Raw genomic sequence first — 26,472 nt, 5'->3', positions numbered from 1 at the left:
ACTATACTTATGCATTATGAGAGAGACACTTAATTGAGCTATCAATTACCAAATATTACAGATGGAAAAGTGTATTGATTAGTAAGCATTTAGGCCTGTTTAAGTGTCCTAACTGGTTTCTTTTTTTAATTCATTTGTTATTGCATGGAAAATTCACTATGGAAAAGGTGCGTCCTAGATTGTTTGTTCAAAAATCTTGTTTTTATAGCTGACAAACAGAAGCCTGCTTCACTAAGATCTTACCTGCATTCTGAGTGGAAAAATACTCAGCATTATTAAGTAGCAGAAATGATGAGAGAAAGGCTGCTGAAATGAATGCACTGAAGTGCACCTCCTGATATAGCAGTCATTAAGAATCACTGATCTGACACCAAGGCCACACACAATAATTAGACCTACTTAAAGGCAAAGAAAAGCACAAATGAAAGCAGTAATTGAGCAATGATACATGATACACACCTGGACATGTCCTGATCCATCATGTGAAATGCAATATTGACAGCAAATAAAGTCTGCCAGAAATACCAGCCAGTAGCAATACTTGTGCAAGACTTTTGACACAGCTGGACACCAGGATTCATATCCTGTGTCCTGTATGTGGTCAGATTTGGGCAACGAAACAACTTTGATTGTGATCAGACAAAGGTGTGAGTTTTACATATTTTCATTTTCATGCCTTCTTATTATTGTCTATTAGTGACTACAGACATTGTTCCCTGTGACTGAAATTTTGACTGACTGAGACAGTTTGGAGTGTGTAATATAGGTCTCTATTTAAAACAGAAGCAGGTTGGTGCCAAAATACAATCAATTCACACTGAATTCTTCACTGATTTTCCTCTTGGCTTGGTAATGGAATGGACCTGTTGCATTGTGCTGCATGTCAATAAAGCTTAGAGAAATAGAGAAGAAAGAGAGGATGAAGTTTAAGAATCTTGATATTACTTATGGGATTCAAATTACTGATTCAACCTGCTTCAACACAGATATGTGTGTAGGTTTAAACAATTTGCCGCAACTTATTGGACTTGCTGGACTAATATTTGCTGTATTATTATGTTTGGACATGTGGGTTTCTTGTTCATTTTGGAGTCACTTTGACTGTCTCAGCTGATTTGTCAGTGTGTTTCACTTGTATTGTTCAGAAGTCTTTTACCAAGTAGTCAAATCCTGACAGAGTGCCATCCCTCTCAAGTATACTGTGACAGTCATGCTGATTGTGAGTAGAAGTGGAAAAAATAACTAGCTCTGACATCAGTGAAGTGGCCCCAGGCCATGACACGATACTCAACATGAGGATTATATCACTTTTTGACTCACTGGATGAAAGACCAACTGCCATTCATTTTATGTCCACTCTTGTGTGTTTCATGGCTCTAGCAGGTTTCTTACCCTTGTGTGGCTTTCTAAACAATCATTTCTTTTGCCCACATAGGACAGTTTCTGCACAGCGTCCTTCTACATCTGATAGTAAAATACATCCACTGTATGTTTAGAAAAAGGGCCAAGTCATCACAGGTTTTACAGACCTGCTCTTGGACATTTGCTTCACAAAGCGAGACTTCTTTTTCCAACCTCAGTTTTCATTTCAAGATGTGGAAAAGGTGTTCAGATTAAAACAAGACCTTTCACCTCTACAAACTACCAACTCTCATCACATAATGCGGTTAAATTGTATGTTTTATATAGGTCACAAAGCAGATCCCCCCCTGCGTGTGCAGTTGGGAAAACCTTACTAATTACTTGGAGCTTGGTAGCTCAGATTGTATTTTTCATGTAAAATGATGGATGGTAAACTGAAAGACAACAGTCACAGCCTAGTCAAGCTATTGCCCTTTTGGTTTTTCTCACAATAGCACAAACTCAATATCTCTACCATTGTTTTGAGCCTCCTCCAAATGCATTGAATCTGTAGTTAATTTCAATATGTTCACACACACAACCTAATCTACCAAACAGTAAGACATAAGTCACTCAGTTAAAAAAAATCTTGAGCCCAACATCTTCTAGCCTGGTCTTTATAAGTCACTACTTCAGACTTATAATTTACATAATAAGTAATAAATACTTTGAAATATGGAGCACCTCTATTTTCCCAGTTTTAGAGCACTGTTAATAATCGTAAAGATGAATGTGGCAAAAAGAAGTGACAAAAAAAAAAAGAAAATGAACATTATTGGATGAATACTTGGGGTTATTCACAAAAATGACATAAACGGTCTTCCTCAACTGAATTTTAACTGGTATGAAAAGGTCACACACACACTGAGGTGGAGAGTACACATATCAAGATCACTGAAAAACAATGATTTTTGTGCGTTTTGCATGCACTGAATGTAAATGTTTTCTTTTTTTATTACAATGGATTATTGCTGCATGCAGTATTTGTGTGTGCATGTCTTTCTATGCATATGTGGGCAAATCTTAGTTCAAAACCATCTGTGTGAGGACATTTTGGTTGGTCCACACACCTTCAAAGAGCTCTTTGAGAATGAACACTTGGTTTTAGGGTTGAGGTTAAAACCAGGCATAGTTTTAGGGTTAGGATAAGTATTGAGGTTTGGCATTTAGTTTTGATGAATATAGTGTGTGTGTGTGTGTGTGTGTGTGTGTGTGTGTGTGTGTGTGTGTGTGTGTGTGTGTGTGTGTGTGTGTGTGTGTGTGTGTGTATGTGTGTGTGTGTCTGTGTGTGTGTGAAAGACAGCGAGAGAGACCCAGCTGTTGCTGAGCTGCCCTTCCTCCATTCCTCCAAGGACATTTGGCCAACAGAGTCAACCCCTTTGTTTCCCAGTGTCTCACTACCTTACTCACTTTGTAGAGGTTATCATATATCCTATCCCTTCTCCCTGATGTCAGCCCTTTCTTTGTCTTCTATCGCTCCGTGTGTCTTTGTCTATAGGTCCCACTGGATCTTTTGCTCTCCCTCTCTGTCTCTCCCTGTATCCCTCCTTCTCTTTTCTTGACAGATCTCTTTTCCTGCTTTGCTTCCTCTGCTTTTTCTTTCTTTCTCTTCACATCTGATTGCTCTCTGCCAGTTCACATTCAAATCTACATGAAGCTACATTTTGTGAAAGAAAAAGGAATCCAGATCCTAGTGAGGATTATGTGAAATATTTAAGATATGAACATTTGTTAGTGCTACAGTAAAATCTTTTCATAGTTAATTATTTTAGGAAATTAGCTGCTGAGATTTTTACAGTAGGACCCTTTAGCATTAGTTCCCCTCATTTCTAAGTCTGGTCTGCCACCATGTGGTGACAAGATCACGATTTCTCTGTGTCTGTCTCTTTCAGTACAACACCAAGTCAGTTAAACATCAGGGGTATCAGTCTGTCCATTTAGGAATCACAAGTGACTGTGAATCAGTTTCACCTGATTTGGTGCAAATGAAAGTAACAACAGGAACAATGGAGAGGCAAAAGCTGACTTATCAGGAGCATGCCTGAATGTTGTCACTCACAACCATACACTTTTGAGTCACAGCAAGACTTGATGAACCTGTGATTTCAATTTTTCAGTTTGATTTTCATTGTGACATTAAATACAGCCTATGAGTTGATCATTGTGGTTTCCTATGACTGATGTAATTTTCTTCTGAAAAAATAAAAATGACTATAGTGCACATCAGTAAAGATTTTCACCTTGAATAATATGTTCATCAAGATCTGATGTGTGTCATATGTCATGTTCTGGTATGAACTTACTCTCATTTGTGAAGGGAACGAGGCAAGAGTAGCAGACCTGTCAATTCTGGTGTTCTCTAGCAAATGCCAATTGTGCAGCACAAGTCATTCTAAAGCACAGTAGGCCTTCATGCAACCTTCAGGACTGTGTTTCTGACAGTTTGGTTCGGTAGCCTGCTGGAGGTCATTTTGCAGTTCTCTTGCAATACTCCTCCTGTTCCTCCTTAGACAAAGGAGCAGGTACTGGTCCTGCTGCTGGGTTGCCTGTCCAGCTCTCCTGGTGTATCAGGTGGTCTGATGCTTTCGTACTTGTGTTTACCTGTAACTGATTATTTTTGCACTGGTTCAGTTAAAAGGCCTTTCATTGTACCGGTTATTGAAAATTGTGTGTAAGACTGCCAAAATGCAACTTTGAAATATTACTCCACTACCGTTTGTGTTTCTTGTCTTCAATGGCTTTAGCATTTTTCTTGTTTTCCACCTTTATGAAAGCCTTTTATGACAGCATGCCAAAATCATTTGAAAGAAATAGTGTTAACTAAAGCCTCCCCAAAACATTCTGATTTTAATTAAAATTGGCATGTCATAATTGATGATGCCAATTATTATTAACAGTGTAAATCAGGGGTCTCAAACTCAATTTACCTCAATTTATTATGTGTTTACATTTTTGAAAACCAATGCAAGTAGCTAGTATTTTGCAGCAGTGGTGTCTTTGTATAATGTATTAACGACGATTTGAGAGAAATATGATGTTATTTAATATAAAACCATGCAGAAGGCGCTCTGTGGCAGGCAGGAATTTGAACAGCGTCCTGAGTCGTAGCTGGTCGCCACGGACAGACGCCGAACGGCACCGCCGGTGTGCGTACACTAATAATTTTAAAGACGTGGCGCGACACGACGCTGCGTTTCTCGTTCGGTGTGCGACCCCCTTAAAGTGCCATACATATCAAACTTGCGGGCCGCACTAACATTAAACCATATTAAGGCGGGGGCCACAAACTATCGTCCTGCGGGCCGCAAATGGCGAGTTTGAGACCCCTGGTGTAAATCCATTAATGAAATCTGTTTGCTTATTACAGTTTTTGTAGCAAATTATTTTTAACCTGTCAAACAATTGCTATGCTTTTATTTTGAAAGTAAACTTCACACTGGTGGTGAACTTGACACAAATTATTAACTTCCCCTACTCCAAGGTAACCAGCTTGTATACAGACAAAGGACAAAGACTAGGACAAAGACACAGAATGTCCTACACAGATAGACAAACAGATAGCTAGATCTATAGTACAGCTTCCTTTGCTTCTGCATGTCAATCTCAGGTATGTTTAAACCTTTGTATAGAATGTGAGTCTGTTTCTGTGTTTCTCATGTCATGTGCCCCTGACTGTCAAGTTTACAGTTTGGAGTTGAATGCACTTTGTAACACTATGACACACTGGCTAACCGGTTACTAAACTGAGACCGTAGTTAGTGGTGATGTTGGACTGGACTGGAGGCCACCGTAACCTGAACTCAGCCAGGGCAGTTTGTTACACCAGTGCTTGTGTGCATGTGTGTTTTTCCAGTGTGTAAAGATGCCACCAGTTGAAGGGAAGAGTGACATGGAGCGTTTGGGTATCTTTAAAGAGATGAGCTACATTTCTGTTGGAGACAAGTACACTCCAACCACCAACCGTAAGCACTGTATCTATTTAATTATCTGTCTAATTAAATCATAATAAAAACTAGTGAATGACTATGCCAGCTTGTAGGTTGATGTGATAATAAAATGCAACTGGTGATGTGTTTTTGACAAGTGCTAAATTTTCTTTTTCCAAATAATTATTAGGTGACGTCCAAGTGGAGAATACTAATATAGCCTATTCATGTGCAGAATTAGACAATTCAAAATCAAAGTAAAGCACATAAAATAATCCATCCCTTACACTTTTTGTGTCTTTCATATGCTTTTGTAAGATTCACAAATTTGTTCAACAACAACATGGTAGCTAATCCCAGTTGATACTGGGCTGGAGGCGTGGTACACCTTGGACAGATCACCACTCTATTCCTGGATTATAAAACCATATAGTTTTATTAATTCAATATTTAATACCTTGGACAATGCTAGACATGTTTTAAATATATTCTTGTATAGTTACATGCTGTAATTGTTCATTTTTGTAAATGTAATTACAAATCCAGGCCTATTCAATGAGTCAGCGTATCACAGCCGGCAGATGCAGACGGGCGTCTCCAGACAACGATGTGCTCTGCAGAGTGGTTTTTTTGACACATCCTTCAAACGGATTTTTGAAAGTGAGGCACTGAGTGACCCACTGAGACTGGCCCGAGAGAATCGCATCCAACAGGCCAAGAAAAACCTGGGCAAGGCCTTCTTGCCATGTAACGGTGTCAAGAAACTGTGAGAAAATACATTAATCTCTCACACATGCACAAAAGTTACAGCATAAACATTACAGAAACATTACAGTGTGAGAAATACAAAAAATGGCAGACCCATGTAAAAAGATAAATGCTACAGGGAATTTGCTACAGTGGAATTGCTTGTTATGGTATCAGAATGCTGAGTGTGTAAATCTGTCCACTCTATAGTGTCAATGGTATGTGCACTATTTTCTACTAACAATCCTACAATATAGTGCGCGACATTTTACATATCAAAAATTACAGTTGAACAGCTTCACAGCTATCTAGTGTGTAAATTATTCAGGGTATGCCCCCTCCCCCCAAAAATGTATTGTCTGCGGTCATCAAAACATTTTTAATCATATATGAAATTATATTTTCACAATCATGGCCTGAAGAAGCTTCTGATTGTATATAACAACATTGATAACCTTTAGAGTAGACACCCAGGCACAGTCAGACACATTGCTATACTCTGACACACTACTGTAACTACACAACGCTTGTGGAGGTGGAGTTCTATGTATTTTATGTAAATTCTATGTATCCTAGATTATCACTCTGGGTCTGAAATGAAATACTCCTCAGCTGATGCACTCAAGTAGAGTGCTTGTTAATTCACTGTAAATGTAGTCTCAAAAGCATAAAATATAGTCTACGTTCCTGTCCTGTAACACACTATGTCTGCACACAAGAACATGAACACAAATACACTGACTCTACTCTTTCCACTATTCTGTAATCTCTGTTTGTCTTCAGCTGTGGTTCAGGTAGTTACTATGGGACTCTGTCAGGACCGGTTGAAGCCATGAGTCCCATGTCAGTCCCCCAGAAAGCCCATCGCTCACCTGGACGCATCGTCATCACCTCACCTCCCAAGAAAGGCAGTGGTTACAGGTTCACGGCAAGAATATTTAAACCATATTTTAACTTATTTTTTCTCTGTACTGTACATGAAATTTACTGAACACTGTTGTGCAGCAAAGAAAAGAGTTAAAATGGACATTCATAATGGATTCAGTCAGATGTAACCAAACCATTTGGGCCAGCAAGTTGGATTTAAATCATCATCACTTTAGATATGTAGTTATTTAATTAGGAATGTTAATGAAGTTAAATGCATGGATTAATAGTTTTTATCATTAAAGTGTTTACTATGTTACTGTGACTGGATCATCATAGAAGGTCACAAAGTGACAATTTTATTTTGTGTATCTGAGGTAAATGTTGTGTTATCTCCTGCAGCTATCCCAACTTAACATTGTCCAAAATTGCGGTCTATGCCTCAGACCCGTATGACAGAGCCAAAGAAATACTGAAGGTAATATTTAGGTCATATTTTTCATTTAGGTCAATGTTTCTCTTGGTTATATACACAACACTGGTTTTGTGAAAGTAATTTCGAGTAATTTTGCCTAAGTGGATAGTTTGTGTTGATACCATTGGAATGATTTCATTTCATTGTGTGCCATTTTATATCCTGGTGTCCAGACCTTAAACTCTTAAATAAACTTTTCAGTTTATTCATTTTTTTTAAACATTAAATTTACAATTTTAAATCTGTGTGTGTGTGTGTGTGTGTGCTCGCATGATATAGAAGGAGGCAGCGATCCATCGTTCCAAGTTAAAAGGTGGTCCCTTCAGGCTCAACCTTCACCCCAGAGATTTATTCCAAGGCAATCCATATGGCAATGACAAGCCCCTCCCACCAGCACCAAAGCTCCTGCCATCCAGACAGAAAGTCTCTCCTGCTCCATTCAAGCCCCCCTCCCCTGGCAAACAGGTGACTATCTGTCTGCTCTGCTGTTTTAGGTTTAAGTAATGCTGTATGTCTGATATAATGCAGTTTGTTTTCGATATTAAACAATTTGCTCTGCTTGTTTATCTGGATCTATTTTACATTAGATTGGAGGAATGAAAGCAGGGACATTTGGCACCTATCCTTCACATTCTGCTGATCCATACATTATTCGACGGTCCAAACCAACAAATCACAAACCGATCTTCTGTCCAGCTCCTGGTCCTAAGAGCACACCTGTCAAGAGTATCATCATTGCTGGTGTTAACAGGTGTGATCCCTGTCTCCCTCATGCACTTTTCCTCTCTCTCTATGGAGTAATACATGGAGCTCATTTCTTTCCAAATACACAGGACGTTGACAATTTCAAGTAGGCTATTGGGACTGTATTATTGAGGTTGGACTCTGAGAAACAAGCTGTACATATAACATAAAGTTCATATGGTAATAGTGTTTTCAAACATTTACACATACAGCTGCTTGAAAGCATCAGACTTTTTCAGTGGGAATAATCTTTTTGTGACGTCCAATATTCTTCCAATTCTTTTGATATTTTTTAGCTCTTTTTTGGTCTCTACCAAGTCCTGGAAAAGGGTGAAACATCTGACCTTTTGGCTGCTAACTGCTCCACGTTATTCACCAACTAGTTCCTATCTACATATGTCTATTTTTCTATTTGTTTGACAGGTAATGTAAGTTTAAAACAGGTAGTGAGAGGTTTAAAAGTGAAATAGTAAAACTGCTGGCTGTAAAATTTGAAACAATGATTTGAAAATATTTGAAATGCTTCATGGAGCAAAGGTAAAGTTTACTGCAGTTTTGACAAATAGCCAAACAGTCAATGTTAACTATGGCACTAGAGCAATATCACTGAGTTTCTTTAAATGACAAAAAAAAAAAAAAATCAAAACACGAACAAGCTACCAACAGAAAAGTTACAACTTCTTCAACCACTAAATAAAATCTGATTTGCTTTTCATTTAAACTTTAAATCCTGCCTTTTGTTCTTTTTTTCTTGTTTCAGGTGTGTGAACTCTGCAAACTACAATTCAGTTATCCCAGCAACAATGATGACCTGAATTCACCAATATTAGCAGTGTGCACTGTATAAATTATGTTACACTATGTCTACTTTCCCTCAGCTGTAATGCAAAGACAGTAGAGACATTGCCATCTTCAGAGGTTTCATGTAAGAATAAACTAAATATTTAATTTACTTATATTTTTCAGTTTCTGTTTCTCATTACACTTTAGATTGTATTGTTCCTAACATTACAGATACAATAAAAAAGAGAGTTCAAATACCCTTTAGCACAGTTAGTCTTCAATCCAAGCAGTAAAGAGCAAAATGCTTTTATTATGAGGCTTTAGGGAGTTTGTAATTAGTTGTTACATGAGGCATTTCTTTGGCAGCAGTATGTATGACCTAAGGTTAAATAATAAAAATATATATTTCAATTTTGTTTTTGCTCTCAGTTAGAGGCTGAAGACGATATGAGGGGGGATGCCGTCTCCCTCTCTCCGTTAGTGAAATGACCAAAATTTTATGTTTAGCACATATGCTAAAACCAATGCAAGACAGGAGGAGATCAGAGGCACACAGGAAGTAGTGATGGGAAGATCGGATCATGTTAGTGACTTGGCTCTTTGAATCTCGTTTAACAAATGTTTTTTACAGCCGAATGCGAACATGGCTTCAGCCAAATGACTATTATAAGTGGAATGAGGGTCACACTCAAAAGCTTATCTGCTTTGATTTTCATTAAATGTGTTGGCCCTCCTGTGAAACACTTTCCCCCAGGCCCTTATGTGAAGTCTTGGCTTCAGAAAAAACATGTCTTAGCTAGCAACCTCCAGGCAACAGCATGTGAAAATAAACAGGAAACACAGGCTCATTGACAATGAGCCAATATGGAGTCTGTTATGAGCAGCTAAATGTTAGTAGTGATCATAGATTCCACTCAGTTGATCATTGCAGGGGCCAGATATTTCATGTTTAGTTTCACTAAAGCTTGTTTACCAGGTGAGTTTTTGCTGACAGCTTGAACTGCCTATATTAAGCTATACAGTTCTCTTTTGTATTTTTTGTCCTTCACAGATTTCATATGCTAAAAATTCCATCTTAGGGATAGGGTGAGGAGCTCGGGCATCTGTTCTGGGTACCTCCTGGTTGCCTCCCTGGGGACGTGTTCCGGGCATGCCCAACTGGGAGGAGACAATGTCTGAAGTGAAAAACAGCCCTACAGCTGGTACCTGCGCAGGACAGGCTAATATTTAAAGAGAAGGAAAAGAGCAGCTAAAACTGGGGCCACATGTTTACACTTTTCCTGACAAACAAGACTTTTTAAAACAATATGGCATAGTGTTTAATGCTCCACACTCCCATCCAGAAGGTGGCGGTAAAGCAACAAAAGCTGTTTGCTAACGCTTACCAACAAGCAGCGAAGAAGAAGCGTGCCTTCCCACCGTGCATAGCGGCACTGCGCTTTATAAACGCACATGTGACTTCCTTTCGTTCTCTGATCGCTGGGACCATGTGCTGCTCTGTGCTTGGCTGTTTGCAGCGTTTGATGAGTGCATCTTTTAGCAGCACGTTAATGCAGCTTGCCAACACAAATTTATTTATTTGGTTGGTAAATGTTTCCGCTGCTAAATGTCACCGCCCCATGCTGCTACAAGCGAATACATGAAGACCTGCTTTTCTGCGCAGAACTGGCTGTGTTTGGTGAGGAGCTTTTCAGCGGTCACATACTGAAACAGCAGCTTCAGCATATGAGGAGTCCCGGTCAACAGGAGCAGGTTTGTAGCTAATGGTTGAGTACATTGGGTTGCCAAGTGGTTCTAAAACCCCCTTTTTTACGCCAGTCTTTTTAGATCTAAAGTGATTAACTGAACTCATTTGTAGCTACATTTTGAGTAATGATTCAATACTAATCAATTATCGTGTGTAATTGCAGCTGACTAAGCAGAAAGGGATGCTTGTGGCCCTTTAATATACTAACATTAGCAGTTGCAGATCTCATTTAAAATCAATCCTGAGGCGAAAGGCTTGTGGGATTACCAAACCACTGTAATAAAACAATGTGTGAGACTCTCGTTTGGCGGCTTCTAATGAAGCCATAGAAGGCACTGAATTACGGCTGTCTGCCTGCTAGTGACTGACAGGCTGAGGATGTCGTTTTCATCGTGTCCCTTTCAGAGATGCAGTGTCCCCTGTTGAACAAGTGTGGTGGAGGAGCAGCCATGGGCTAGAGCTGTCAACTTCCTGCCTCACCTCTCAGGTAAATGCACATGGCTGAAGTATCTCAGACACACCTCATTTTGACTACAAGGATGAAAGCCCTGTGGTTGTTCATCTCTCCACCCCCAGCTCTCAGTCAGCTGACCAGGCGGTGTATGTCTGGCTCAGTGTTACAGTGCTGGTAGAGGAAGTCTCTGTACTTGGTCCCAGCTTAGCAGGCTCTGTTTTAGAGTCTGCTCCTGCTGAGCTGCTGCAGAGCGTGGCCCCAACGAGAGTGGCCTGTCCTGACTCCACAGCAGGACAGGCCTAGTACAGGGCTGCACACCTACATACTTACGTACTGACACCGGCTCAACAATAAAATGTCTGTGTCCCTGGGCTGTGGCGACTACATTATCTGATGTGAGGTGGTGTGAAGATGACATGAAGCAAATTGAATCTCCTGTTAATAGACAAAGACAGACCTGCTGTTTGATGGTTTGCTGTGCCTGTAGGTTGTTCAGTCAGAAATGTAAGCTTTAGCAACTGCAAGTGGAGTCAGTGCCTTATTATCAAAAGGCAAAGCCATTCACACAGAGGAAATTGTAATTTTAGAGGCAGAAACCAGAGGATTATTTTTTCTGTTAACCGTTTCCACCTCACCTGACACTGGTGCTTGTGTGCGTCAATCTGTGTAAACTCTTGTGGTTGTGTTGCAGGCAGGATGGCTTGCTATGGAGTTGAGTCATGCTGCAGACTTGAGTAAAGGTGAGTGTGGTAGTACCAGCTTTTTTTTTTTTTTTTTGTAATTGTTAAATGTGTTGCATGCTGTGATGACTGCAAAAATATAACACATCATGCTGACAAAACACCATGGTGAACTTCAAACCCTGAGCAGAGCATCTGACTCAAAGCCACGATCAGCTGCTTTGATCCAATGTCACTGACAGCCTGTTTCTCTACAGGAGCATGTGGAGTAGCTGGCCAGCATGGAGCAGAGCACATCTGCAAAGACCTGAGGCCCACTCATGAGGTATAGAACACCTGTCCTGCACTTTAGTGTGTGGAAACACTAACCCAATCTTGTACTGCCATGGCAGAGACCTCCTCTCTGCTGTGGAATCTTGGTATTGGGAGAGAAACTCAGGACTTTGGCACAGGTTTAAGTAAAATAAAAATATTACCAGAACCTGACTGAAGACCTGAAACACTTTGAAGTCTTAGAGTAAAGATGGATATGAGCTGTGGGTAATGACTTTTTTCTTTGCAGTGTATTCAGTGAAATCCTGCTGGGCTGATGTGGATGAATGGGTGAGCCCCTGTCCCAGTGGTCCTTCTGGACAGCTGACAGCCTCTTCACACCTTTCAGCCATGTTGCTCAGCCTGTGGAGGCTGAATTTGTATAAATGTTGTAAAGGCTATCTACATTTACCTGTGCAAGAAGTGATCACAGCTGTACTAGAAAATCAGTCCTGTGTTTGAAGTCCATCTTGAGTAATAAATTGAATAACATGTTACAGCTCCAGTTTGTCTGGTTACCAGTGGGCAGTCTTTCAGCATTTAATCAAACTGCAGATAAAATCAAGTGGAATCATCCCAATATTTTCCATTAATCCATTTTCTTTTGCTTAATGATTAGAGGTAAAGTTCTGTGGACATTCTTGTGCACAATGCCAGTGCAAATATGACCCTTTTACATTTAGTGAAATTGAAAAATACCACTAGTATTAAACTAGCTGTGACAGTGAGTGAAGTGCTTTTCATGAGATTGGGATGTGAGTTTTAGCTGAATTCCTCACATCTCAGCTACAGGCTCCAGAGCCACTTCAGCTTCAGTAGGACCTTTTGTTCTCTTGAAATTTAGATTTTTTTTTGTTCCTGGTAGTGCCAGTATTTGTGGATGACAAGTAAATTATGTATATATTTTTCCTGTTTATTTAAAGTGTTTTATATATCAATTAATAAAAAGCAAAAACTGTTAATGGTTGAAGTTATCAGTTGGCTTTTGTGCGCTCCATATTAAATGCCTGGCAAGTCAGGGGGCTTCAAACAATTTATGCAAAAGTAAACATTGCCATAAAATGTGTCACTGACTTTGTGCACAAAATGGTGTTGATTTATATGCTCTTATACCACTAAAAAGAGAAGTACTTCATTGAGAATGCTTTGGAAAAGGTTCAGCCACATTTATTTTGACACTAGACCAGCCTTATGTACTTTCAAGGTGCAAAGTGAAAGATTTTGCAGCGTCTAGTGGTGAGATTGCAGAATGCACCCTTGAGCACCTCACACCCCACCTTCCCCATTACAGGCATGAGGGAGGGTAAGGTGGCTGTAACTCCAAAGTGCAGCTTAGACCAATAGAAATTTCATTAGTGCAGTAGTTTGTCTCATTACTTGTTCAAATAATTCAATTGAAAATGAAATAAGAACGGATACATAAACAGCTGGAGCTGAGCATCACTTTCAGAAAAGGCTGAATTCTTGATGAGCTTTAACATGTTTTTGAATAATATTTAAAATCTATATTTTCACCCTCCCTGTAGAGTCATGTTTTGTCCCCATATGGGTGAAGGGAGTGCTTCCCAGCTCCTCTCTGATTGGTCTGACAGTCAGTCATACAGATCACAACCACCTGAGTGACCAGAGTGTCATTGCCTTTGTTTTTGCCTGTTCTGCTTTGTGCTGTTCAGCTGCCTGATTAAGATCTCTTATTAGATCCATGTTTTACTGTATTAATTTTGGTGGAAGCTGTCAGTGCAGTGTGCATATCTTTCATTTGACTTTTTTCATTTGACTCTCAAGTCAACATCTGTTTTAGTCAGACTCGAATACAACAGATTTTAAGAAGAATATAGTGCAACGCGAAATGGAATAGGTTCTTCATGAGATGACATTTCTCAGGACTACATTGTGTATTCAATTAGATCCAATATTATACTGGTGTTATAAAATAAAATATGAGACAATCTAGACAAAGATAAGATCTTCTTTGAATCAGCAAATCATCTGCCTCCATTTAACCCTATCCTCTGTATCCTCCTCAACCACACCAACTATCCTCATGTCCTCCTTCACTACATCCAAGAACCTCCTCTAGGTCTTCCTCTAGGCCTCCTTCCTGGCAGCTCTAACCTCAGCATCCTTTATCAATGTATTCACTGTCCCTCCTCTGAACATGTCCAAACCATCTCAATCTGGCTTCTCTGACTTTTTCTCCAAAACATCTAACATGAGCTGTCCCTCTGATGTACTCATTCCTGATCCTATCCATCCTCGTCACTCCCAGAGAGAACCTCAACATCTTCAGCTCTGCTACCTCCAGCTCTGCCTCCTGTCTTTTTCTCAGTGCCACTGTCTCTAAACCAGACAACATTGCTGGTCTGGTGAGGCCAACAGACTAAACAAGTTGATCAGGAAGACAAAATCTGTTGTTGGACTGGAACTGGACAGTCTGGAGGCTGTGGCAGAGAGGAGGATGGTGGACAAAATCAACTCCATACTGGACAATCTTGCCCACCCACTTCATGAGGAACTGTGGCGAATGGGAAGTTCATTCAGCCACAGACTAATTCCTCCTAAAGCCAAGACTGAAAGATTCAGGAAGTCGTTGGTGTCCATGGCCATAAGACTGTAATTCCAAAATATAAACAATAACTCACACACTCACACACACACACAAACCCCCAAAAATAAATAATTACTTTATTACTTTTCTACATACAATTTAATTACTTTATTAATTAGTATTAATTAATATAATTTTAATAATATTAAATGTAATAACTAAATTAGAGTAACTGCTGTAACAATTGAATTTCCACTTGGGGATTAATAAAGTACTTCTTCTTCTTCTTCTTACAGCTCTCATACATGTCCTGCACCACTCGAACATACTTCTCCGCCACTCCAGACTTCCTCATACAAATCCACAGCTCCTCTCTCGGCACTGTCATACGCTTTTTCCAAAATCTACAAAGACACAATGCAGCTCCTTCTGGCCTTCTCTGTACTTCTCCATCAGCATTCTCAAAGCAAATATTGCATCTGTGGTTCTCTTTCTTGGCATGAAACCATACTGCTGCTCACAAATGCTCACTTCTGACCTCAGCCTAGCCTCCACTACTCTTTCCCATAACTTCATTGTGTGACTCATCAGCTTTATTCCTCTGTAGTTTCCACAACTCTGCACGTCTCCCTTGTTCTTAGAGATGGGCACCAGTACACTTCTCCTCCATTCCTCAGGCATCCTCTCACTCTCCGAGATCTTAAGTAGCCCAGTCAAAATCTCTACTGCCACCTCTCCTAAACACTTCCATACCTCCACAGGTATGTCATCAGGACCAACTGCCTTTCCACTCTTCATCCTCTTCAACACCTTCCTCACTTCATCCTTACTGATCTTTGCTACTTCCTGCTCCACAACAGTCACCTCTTCTACTCTGTGCTCTCTGACATTTTCCTCATACATCAACTCTTCAAAGTATTCCTTCCATCTTTCCATCACACTTGTGGCACCTGCCAACACATTTCCATCCCTGTCCTTGATCACCCTAACCTGCTGCACATCCTTCCCATCTCTGTCTCTCTGCCTCGCCAACCTGTACAAATCCACCTCTCCCTCCTTAGTGTCCAACCTATAATGCAAATCCTCATACACCCTTTGTTTGGCCTTTGCCACCTCTACCTTCACTTTACGCTGCATCTCCCTGTACTCCTGTCTGTTCTCTTCTGTCCTCTCAGTGTCCCACTATTTCTTAACTAACCTTTTCCTCTTAACACACTCCTGAACTTCCTCATTCCACCACCAAGACTCCTTATCTGCTTTCCTCTTTCCAAATGACACACCAAGTACCCCCCTACCTGTTTCCCTGATCACTTTAGCTGTAGCTGTCCAGTCATCTGGAAAAACCTCCTGACCTCCCAGAGCCTGTTTTCAGCTCCTCCCTGAAAGCCACACAACACTCTTCCTTTTTCAACTTCCACCACTTGGTCCTCTGCTCTGCCCTTGTCCTCTTCATCTTCCTCACCACCAGAGTCATCCTACACACCACCATCCTATGCTGTCTGGCTACACTCTTCCCAACCACTACTTTGCAGTCACTGATCTCTTTCAGGTTGAAACGTCTGCGCAAAATGTAATCAACTTGTGTGCTCCTGTCTCCACTCTTATATGTCACCCTATGCTCCTCCCTTTTCAGGAAAAATGTGTTCACTACAGCCATTTTCAATCCTTTTTGCGTAGTCTACCACCATCTGTCCTTCTGCATTGCTTACCCATCACTTCCTCATCACCTCTGTTTCCCTCACCAACATGTCCGTTGAAGTCTGCCCCAATCCCTGACAAAGACCCTACATTCAAAGTCCCTACACTAAGTCCTACACTCCTGCCCTTCCTCTTTTCTCTTTGCCCATGAACACGCCTTCCTCCTCTCCTTCTTCAACCAAAAGTAGTCCAATTTCCACTGGCATCCTGTAGGTCAACAGCACCAGTGGTGGTCGTTGTTAACCCGGGCCGCGACCGATCCGGTATGTAAGTCATATTTGTGATTCGCATGTTTGATTTGGCTTAAATTTTACATTGGATGCCCTTCCTGACACAACCCTAAGCATTTACCCGGACTTGGGACCTGCACATGAAGACACTGGATTGTGTCCCCGTGTGGTTGCATTAGATAAAGATAAGATCTGCTTTAGAATTTTCTTTCCCATGGGAGGAATGTAGTCAGGTCTAGACATGTAGAATCCAAACCTGTAGTTGAATTAGAAGGGGAACCACTTTCACTGACAGTCAAGTAAAGCTTTAAATTAACATGATCTACAGTAAAGAGTAGCTACACTACAGGCCTGGGAACACTGCTCAGTTCAGTCTGTTTTTATCTCAGATGATATTTTTTTGGGACTTTGAATCTGGGAAACCTCTGGAAGAGGTAGTTGGCAGTCTGGCAGGCTTTCTAGGTATCTTACAGGATATCACAGGCTATGTTTGACCTGCATTACACCTTTTGCACAATAGGCCTAAAACATTCCCAGTAAGGCCAGAAAAGGGAGTGCCAATTCTGCTGATGCCAATGAAGCAGTACCATCTCCTTTCTTGCCTGGAGCAGCTAACTGCTATTTTCTACTGCTACTTCACTCTGTGTGCATACAGCTGGGGCCACTAAAAACAGGGAACCTGCCTGTGCAGTATATATTCATAACCACTGTCCCTCGTTTCCATTGTAAGACAACACAGGCTTGTCTTGTTAATTGTTGTACTTGTTATTTTACTACAAGCCAGTTGTTTCATAGAAATACGAGGTGATCGATTCACACTGAGTTATGACCAGGATGGTTCCTATACTGTATGGTTGAGGTTGAAAATTCAACTCTGCACCAATTTCTATGCTGAAAAAAGATCAGTGGAATCAAAAGAGTCACATTTTCAACATTTAAATACTTATATGTATTCAATATTGCCTCAGCATACAAAGTGATGACTTTTCCACACTGTAAAAAAAAAAAAATCCTATTTTTATGGTAAATGACTGTAAATTTTTACAGCTCTCTGTTTTTTTTAAAAAAATAGTATACAAAACTGTAAATTTACCTTATATTATCTGTAAATTACCAACCAACATTTTATTTTAGGTATTAATTCAATTTAATTTCTCGTTTTTTAACAATAAATTTACTATATTTATTTTATATAATATTTTCCATCTTCTTGAATTACAGAAAAATGTATGCAAAATTACCTGTCCAGGTTGTACCCCTGCCTTCCACCTGAAAGAGAGCTGGGATAGGCTCCAGCAGATCCCTGTGACCCTGGTTAAGGAATAAGCGGGTATAGATAATGGATGGATGGATGGATGTAAAATTAAGATGATTAACAGTAATTAAATACGCTGCACATTATATAAAGGTTTATATCCATACTAAACATGTAAAGTTTACATAATGTGTTACATTTAAACTGTATTTAAATATGTGACACATTATATAAAGGTTTATGTCCTTACTAAAAATCTTAAATTTTTCTCTGTAATTCTAAGGTATATTTCATTATTTCCATTTGATATTTATTTTTCTCCATAATTTTTTTATTCATTTTTTATTTACATTTGGGTATCTGTATAATTTTGCATTGCATGAGATGGCTTATAGCAGTTGCTATGTTGATGACACAAGTCTGCCTTAACTCCCTGATAACCCAAACAGGCAAAGAGGGGGGACCGCGGGGCAGATACAGTAAACTTACAGTATGTGTTTGTAATTATGTATTCAGATGAGAGTGAGAATTTCTTCTACATACAAACATGGACACAACATATCCATGCCCTGTGGAAGAATGTGTGAAAAAAAAAAAAAACCTGTCATTTTGAGGCTTACAGTAGCCAGACAGGGCAGAATTCTTTTAGACTGAATTTATATTTTTTATTTTAGGGAAAAGAACAGAAAAGCAATTCTTCTTACTGAATTACTGTTCAGATTAATATTGATTACTGTTCACCAATTCATACACTTTATCATATCCTTTTTACCATTAAAACACGATTAATATATATTTTTTCATAAATCAGAATATTTTGTGCAAGTCGTACAGTGGGGGTGCTCAGTGCTGTTTCTCAATATACTAACTCTGAATTGTTATTGAACCATTAATTTTAGCTTCAACACCCCAACAGGTGTGTATTAATGAAAAGCTAATGGCCATGCTCTAAAAATGACAGCTCTGGGCTTGCAAACAACAGAAAAAGGCAACACAAGGAGATAGAATTACTTGCAAATATCCCAACATGTACTGTGGAAAAGCAGACTTAGTCCATCACAGAGTTAACACACCACAGACTTGAAAAACTATGGATACATCGATACAATCAATTTGATAAAATTTGGTTTGAAGAAGAACCCAGGTTCTTCTTGGTCTGAGCTGACATAGCTCATCATTGAGACATCATGCTGCTTTTAAGACCTAATACATATGATATTCAAGTACCATTTTACTACAGTGTTGAAATTAATGATAATGCATGCATTATCAACTACAAATTGCTGCTGAATTTGTTAGACAGCAAGGCCAAACAGGGTTTATGGCCAAGCATATAGACTATATTTATAGCATGAATATAGCAGCATACTATATTGTACCAAATACAATTATAGTAGGACAAAAATTAAATATAAACCCAAAGATTTTGATACAGTCTTTAATCTCCCAATCTTGTTAATCTCATCACAGCTCACTCTGCCTATTACTGCCCCTAAATTATTTTGTATTAATATGCTTGCAACAAACACTATTAATATGTTTCTTGATTCAATGTATTATTTGAATGTAAATAAATATTGATATTATGTTTGTTTTGTGCGCTACATATGTACTATTAAGTTCTAATTCATGCATGAAAGCATGTTCATTAGAAATTGAAGCGACAGAGAAATAAAACTATGGATATTAATAAAACTCATTACATTATTACATTTCAATATTCACAGTAAGTGGCTCCAGGTGTGACCCAGTGTGACTGAATGGGTGTCTAGTTGGATGTTACTAATGGATTACCTGGACTAATACCTATATTGTTTTATATCTGCTTGCCAATTTCCTTTTTGAATTGTGGGATGTAAAGGGAGAACAAAAGAAAAAAAAAACTGGGATATAGACTCACTGGATAACTACCTGGTGGGGACTCCATGTTATAACTGTAATCTAGGTAATATCAGGTAAGAAAACATTTCCCTATTCTTTTCTGTAAATTCATAATTCAATTAAATTCAATTCAATTTTATTTGTATAGCGCCAAATCACAATACAAATCATCTCAAGGCACTTTACAAAAACTAAAACTAAAAACCCAACAATTCCCTTATGAGCAAGCACTTGGCGACAGTGGAGAGGAAAAAACTCCCTTTAACGGAAGAAAAAAACCTCCAGCAGAACCGGGCTCAGTTTGGGCGGCCATCTGCCTCGACCGGTTGGGGTGAGTGGATAGAGCAGAGAGAAAAGAACAGCAACAATAAACAACAAATAGACACTGCAAGTTGGTGGGGCCAGTAACTGCACATCAGCGATAAACAGCTCCAGGACCAGGGACACCTGCAGAAGGTACAGAGGGAGAGAGAGAGAGAGAGAGGGAGGGAGAGAGCACAAACTAGGGGAGAGAGAGAGCACAAGGTTAGTAACATTCAATGGTGGAATATACATGAGGTGGGAGAGAAGAGGGGGGGGGTTAGGGTAGGGGAGCTCAGTGCACCGATGGTCCTCGGGCAGTCTAGGCCTATAGCAGCATAACTAACTAAGGGATGGTTCAGGGTTGCCTGAAGCCAGCCCTAACTATATGCTTTGTCAAAGAGGAAGGTTTTAAGTCTAGCCTTAAAACTACAGAGAGTGTCTGCCTCCTGAACCCAGGCTGAGAGCTGGTTCCACAGGAGAGGAGCTTGATAGCTAAAGGCTCTGCCTCCCATTCTGCTTTTGAGAACTCTGGGAACCACAAGTAGGCCTGCACTCTGAGAGCGAAGTGGTCTATTGGGATAATATGGTACTATGAGGTCTTTAAGGTATGAAGGAGCTTGATTATGAAGGGATTTGTATGTGAGAAGAAGGATTTTAAATTCTATTCTATATTTTACAGGGAGCCAATGAAGAGAAGCCAATATAGGAGAAATATGATCTCTCTTGCTAGTTCCTGTCAGGACTCTGGCTGCGGCATTCTGGATTAATTGGAGGCTTTTTATTAAGATATTAGGACATCCAGATAGTAATGAGTTACAGTAATCTAGCCTTGAGGAAACAAATGCATGGACTAGTTTTTCTGCATCATTTTGAGACAGGATGTTCCTAATTTTGGAAATGTTGCGCAGGTGAAAGAATGCAGTTCTAGAAATTTGTTTTATGTGTGAGTTAAAGGACATGTCCTGGTCAAAAATAACTCCAAGGTTTTTTACAGTAGTGCTGGAGGCCAGGGCTATGCCATCTAGAGTAGCTATAATTTGAGAAAAGTTATTTCTGAGATTTTTTGGCCCAAATATAATGACTTCTGTTTTCTCCGAGTTTAAAAGTAAAAAGTTACTGGTCATCCAAGCCTTTATGTCAGTTAGACAGGCTTGAAGTCTGGTTAACTGGTTTGTGTTAACAGGTTTAATAGATAGATATAACTGAGTGTCATCCGCATAGCAGTGGTAATTAATAGAGTGCTTCCTAATGATATATCCTAAAGGAAGCATGTACAGGGTGAACAGAATCGGTCCTAGCACAGAACCTTGTGGAACTCCATAACTAACTTTTGTTCGTGTGGAAGGTTCATCATGGACATGAACAAACTGGAATCTGTCCGATAAATAGGATTGGAACCACTTTAACGCTGTTCCTCTGATACCAATCACATGCTCCAGTCTCTGTAATAAGATGTTGTGGTCAATGGTGTCGAATGCTGCACTAAGGTCTAGGAGGACAAGTATCGAAACAAGTCCATTATCTGAGGCTAAGAGAAGATCGTTGGTAACTTTCAACAGTGCTGTTTCTGTACTATGATGTGCTCTAAATCCTGATTGAAAATCTTCAAATAGTTCATTCCTGTGTAAGTGGTCTGATAGCTGCTTAGCAACAGCTTTTTCTAGGATTTTAGAAATAAATGGCAGGTTGGATATTGGTCTATAATTAGCCAAGACTCCTGGATCAAGACTAGGCTTTTTGAGTAAAGGTTTGATTACTGCAGTCTTAAAGGCCTGTGGTACGTAGCCTGATACTAGAGATAAATTTACCAAGTCCAATAAAGATGAGTTCATTAATGGCAGGGTGCCTTTAAGCAGTCTAGTCGGGATGGGGTCCAAGAGACACGTTGATGATTTCGATGAAGCAACTACTGATGTAAATTCAGAGAGATCTATAGGAGAGAAGCAGTCTCAAACATAACTGAGGTCCTACAGATGATTCAAGAGCTACTGTAGTAAAAGATTCATTTATTGCAGGTATAGGAAGCATCTGCTGAATTTTATCTCTAATAGTTGTGATTTTATTTGTAAAGAAACTCATAAATTCATCACTGCTGAGAGCTAAGGGAACACTGGGCTCAACGGAGCTGTGACTTTTTGTCAGCCTGGCTACAGTGCTGAAAAGAAACCTGGGATTGTTCTTATTTTCCTCTATTAGTGATGAATAGTATGCAGTTCTGGCTTTACGGAGAGCTTTTTTATATGTTAGTAGACTGTTTTTCCAGGCTAGAAAAATTTCCTCTAAGTTTGTGGAACGCCACTTCCTTTCCAGCCTTCGTGATGCCTGCTTTAAGGTACGAATATGTCAATTATACCATGGGGCTAGTCTTCTCTGAATCACTAACTTCTTTTTCAGAGGGGCTACAGAATCAAGCGTTTCACGCAGTGAGGTTACAGCGCTGTCAACAACATGATCAATTTGGTAGGGAGTAGGATTAAGGCAGCTGCCCTCCACTATGTTTATACTTGGCATAGATGCAAATAAAGATGGAATCATTTTCTTAAATTTATTAACAGCGTTGTCGGATAAGCATCTGCTGTAGTGGAATTTTCTTCCAGACGCTGCATGATCCATCATTTTAAATTCGAAAGTTATTAAAGAATGATCTGACAAAACAGGATTTGGGGGGAAAATTATTAGATGTTCAATTTCGATGCCATAGGTCAGAACAAGATCAAGGGTGTGATTAAAACAGTGGGTGGGTTTATTAACGTTTTGAATGAAACCAATTGAATCTAATATAGAATTAAATGCAATGCTGAGGCTGTTATTTTCAACATCTACATGAATGTTAAAATCTCCCACTATAATGACTTTATCTGATCTAAGCACTAAATCAGACAGGAAGTCAGGGAATTCAGTTAAAAACTCTGAGTAAGGAACAGGTGGATGGTACAAAATGACAAGTAGAACTGGTTTTTGTGTTTTCCAGTTTGTATGTGAGAGACTAAGAGTGAGGCTCTCAAATGAGTTATAACTGTTCTGAGGATGAAAGTTTAATAATAAGTTTGACTGGAAGATTGCAGCTACTCCTCCACCTCGACCTGTGCTTCGAGGAACATGATAAGTTTTATGACTGAGGGGGGTTGATTCATTCAGACTGACATATTCATCCTGCTGTAACCAGGTTTCAGTAAGATAAAGTAGGTCAATTTGGTGATCAGTTATCAAATCATTTACTAACAGAGATTTAGAAGAAAGGGACCTAATATTTAATAATCCACATTTGACAGTTCTGTTTTTCTGTTCAATAAGATGAGTGGTCTTAATTTTTATTAAGTTTTTATGAATAACTCCTCTTCTGTTAACTTCTGATTTGTTTGATTTATATGTTCGAGGGGCAGACACAGTCTCTATGTGGTTTGAAGGGGGCGGCGGCTCTAAGGAAACTGCAGAGAAGCGTTTTAGACTGAGTCTCTGCATCCCGGTCCCCACCCTGGATTGTCAGGCTTTAGGTCGGCTAAGAAACTCGGCCAAATTCCTAGAGATGAGAGCTGCACCATTCAAAGTGGGATGGATGCCATCTCTCGCTATCAGACCGGGTTTTCCCCAGAAAGTGGCCCAATTGTCTATGAAGCCCACATCGTTTGCTGGACACCACCTAGACAGCCAGCGACGGAACGACGACATGCGGCTAAACATGTCATCGCTGGTCAGATTGGGGAGGGGTCCAGAGAAAACTACGGAGTCCGACATTAATTTAGCAAAGTTACACACCGACTCAACATTAATTTTAGTGACCTCCGATTGGCGTAATCGGGTGTCATTGCTGCCGACGTGAATAATAATTTTCCCATATTTACGATTAGCCTTAGCCAGCAGCTTCAGATTTGACTCGATGTCGCCCGCTCTGGCCCCAGGAATACATTTGACTATGGTCGCTGGTGTCTCTAGCTTCACGTTCCTGACTATGGAATCGCCAATTATCAGAGTCGGTTTCTCAGCGGGTGTGTCGCTGAGCGGGGAAAATCTATTAGAAACATGAACAGGCAGGTGATGAGCCGTGGGCTTCTGCTTAGGAGTATGTTTCCTTCGGACCATCACCCAGGTTAATTCTCCGGGCTGCTCCGGAGCTGCCCTTGGACCGCTAACAGACCCTGAGCTCGGTGGCTCCACACCAGCTAACGGGGCTAGGCTAGCTGGCTTTTGTTCGAAGGTGCGGAGCCGCGCTTCCAAATCAGTGATCCTCGCCTCCAAGGCTAACAGAACCTTACACTTATTACAGGTATCATTATCGCTAAAGGAGGCAGAGGAATAACTAAACATGTGGCACACCGAGCAGGAGACCTAACATAATGTTTATGTTCATGTTAAACTGTTATTATAACTAATTGTTCACTACCTAAGTTAGTTATTACGATAAGGAGTTGGCTACTCTGTGCTTTAAGTTAGCATTACTCTGGTTTTTTGCTTCGTCTGTCTGCTAGCAGCAAAGCCCTTATGCTATTTGCGTTGCTTTGGTTGTTTTCAATTTAATGTCATTGTAATGTTAACGTTAGTTAACGTTGCAATAAAGTTCAGTATGCATGGAGGCCAACATATTTGAGAGGTCATGTAAATGTGAACACCTTTGATGCACCTTTGCACATTTTTGTGTATTTTGATTTTAATTTCTAGCACTTTTTTTTTTTCATTTTTCATTCATATTGTTAGTAATCAATGCCAGGTTATGCATTTTTGAGTGTTCTTTAATTTTTTCATGTGTTTGTAAATTGTAGCCTATTGTAAATGATTTTGAGAAAAGTAGTCACGTTGGGTAACCTTTGCACAAAAATGTGTGCATTAAAACCCATTTAAATCATTCATTTTTACCCTGCGCTAATAAAAAGTATAAAACATGCATGTAATCATTTTTCCAAATATATGCATGTGAGCACCTGCACCTGTCTACAGTGCACAGTTTGTTTACCGTGCGTAAAAGCGCAGGTAGCTTTCAACTGGCACTGATTCCATATCCTCCGTTTCATGTGTAACTTTGATCCAAATGTCCAAAGCACCACAACATTTTTCATCATAAAATATTTTGAGCAGCACCAGATTTGAAATAAACAAGCTTTCCAAGCACATGAAACTTACAGTCCCGCAAGAGCCAAAACAGAAACAGATTTTGTTTACACAGCTGCAGCTTCAAGCACAGTGCACAGAAGTAGCCTACAAAAGAGGCCAGCTTCTCATTTCCTACCTGGCACAATGAAGAGATACTACACCCCAGAAGATGTGCTGTCAATTGTTATGGAGCCCCCTTCCAAGCCCACAGAATCAGTAACATCGGATTCGGACACCGAAACAGGGGATGAGGAGTACCTCCTGGGGGCTGGCTCATCTTCCACCAGCTCCACCAAAACATCTGACGGTGAGGAAAGGGAGACACTACCGGACCTCCTGTGGAGGTCCAAAAATGGAGAGATTGACTGGGCACTGACAAATAACTTGACGCTCCAGTTTAACCCTCCAGGGACAGGAATGACGCATGGACCCACCCGCTACACTGTAGCCAGAGTTGGTGAACTAATTGATAGTTTAAATTTATTTTTCACCACAAACCTTACGGAGCTTGTCACAGAATGCACAAACCTCAATGGGAGAAGGACAGTCCATGAGTGGCAGGATCTTGATGCCACCACCATGTGGGCTCCTTCGGGCTCCTTCTGCTGGCCAGTGTGTATCGGTCCCGCTGGAGAAGCAACCCGCAGCCTGTGGGATGACCAGGCGAGCCGGCATGTCGTTCGGGCAACTATGTCAGTCAAAACCTTTGGATTGATCAGCAGAATGCTGTGCTTTGACGACCGGCTGTCCAGACCGTAGCGCCAGAGAACAGATAAGCTGGCTGCGGTCCAGGAGATATGGGATATGTGGACTGCCCAGCTCACCATCACGTTCAATCCAGGTTTGGACATTTGCATGGATGAGCAACTCGTCCCATACCGCGGACGGTGTGAATTTCGTCAATACATGCCGATGAAGGCCTGAAAATGTGGGTCACCTGTGACATACAAACGTTATATGCCTGGAGGGTTTCTCTTTACACTGGCCAATCAGCTGGTGAGCCGGAAGAACAAAATCAAGGACGGAGGCTGGTGTTGGAGATGACCGAGGGGCTGAGAGGGGTGAATGTCACCTGCGACAAGTTTTTTTCCTCCTTTGGGCCGGCAGAGGACCTGCTTTGGAGGAGGATCACCATGGTCGGAACAATGTGCAGAAACCGACCAGAGATTCCCCCTCAGGGTACATGGGAGAGAGGCCCTCTCCTCCTCCTTGCTTTCACCTAAACTCATACTCTGGTGTCCTATTTACCAAAATGGTGTAAGAATGTCCTCCTGCTCAGCAACAAACACTGGGCGCCGGAGATCAACAGCGGAGAGAAAAGGAAGCCGCAGATCAT

The 26,472-nt window shown here is 40.4% G+C and overlaps 1 protein-coding gene, 1 long non-coding RNA gene and 1 other non-coding gene across 4 annotated transcripts; all 3 read left to right on the top strand.

Annotated features, from left to right (window-relative positions):
* The first annotated feature begins 4,875 nt into the window (after window positions 1-4,875).
* Window positions 4,876-9,072, top strand: cfap96 (cilia and flagella associated protein 96). 2 transcript variants are annotated; one of them, XM_026330480.1, is made up of 8 exons: window positions 4,876-5,008; window positions 5,255-5,363; window positions 5,874-6,093; window positions 6,858-6,995; window positions 7,344-7,419; window positions 7,696-7,881; window positions 8,004-8,167; window positions 8,921-9,072. In XM_026330480.1, the coding sequence occupies exons 2-8, from the start codon at window positions 5,264-5,266 to the stop codon at window positions 8,973-8,975; spliced, it is 939 nt and encodes a 312-aa protein (XP_026186265.1). In that variant the 5' UTR covers window positions 4,876-5,008; window positions 5,255-5,263; the 3' UTR covers window positions 8,976-9,072. The 2 variants fall into 2 exon arrangements, with proteins under 2 accessions (XP_026186265.1, XP_026186264.1); XM_026330479.1 differs by lacking the exon at window positions 8,921-9,072 and having other exon boundaries at window positions 8,004-8,418.
* Window positions 9,073-10,403: 1,331 nt separating this feature from the next.
* Window positions 10,404-13,098, top strand: LOC113144429 (uncharacterized). The gene is made up of 5 exons (XR_003297154.1): window positions 10,404-10,695; window positions 11,096-11,177; window positions 11,836-11,884; window positions 12,082-12,149; window positions 12,387-13,098. It is a non-coding gene; the product is annotated as an uncharacterized LOC113144429 (long non-coding RNA).
* LOC113144995 (small nucleolar RNA SNORA74) lies at window positions 11,262-11,463 on the top strand. Its single transcript, XR_003297200.1, has one exon. It is a non-coding gene; the product is annotated as a small nucleolar RNA SNORA74 (small nucleolar RNA).
* Window positions 13,099-26,472: the final 13,374 nt, after the last annotated feature.

Source organism: Mastacembelus armatus, chromosome 10 (assembly GCF_900324485.2).
Source record: "Mastacembelus armatus chromosome 10, fMasArm1.2, whole genome shotgun sequence".
Lineage (NCBI taxonomy): Eukaryota > Metazoa > Chordata > Actinopteri > Synbranchiformes > Mastacembelidae > Mastacembelus > Mastacembelus armatus.
Note: the sequence above shows the minus strand (reverse complement) of the source record. Positions and strands in the feature narration are given on the sequence as shown.

What these genes read in the sequence shown, in the direction of transcription:
- cfap96 (XM_026330479.1), top strand. Translation starts at nt 5,264, where the DNA reads ATGCCACCAGTTGAAGGGAAGAGTGACATGGAGCGTTTGGGTATCTTT. An exon ending in GTACACTCCAACCACCAACC is followed by an intron (nt 5,364 to 5,873) that starts GTAAGCACTGTA and finishes TTACAAATCCAG; the next exon opens with GCCTATTCAATGAGTCAGCG. An exon ending in CCCCCTCCCCTGGCAAACAG is followed by an intron (nt 7,882 to 8,003) that starts GTGACTATCTGT and finishes ATTTTACATTAG; the next exon opens with ATTGGAGGAATGAAAGCAGG.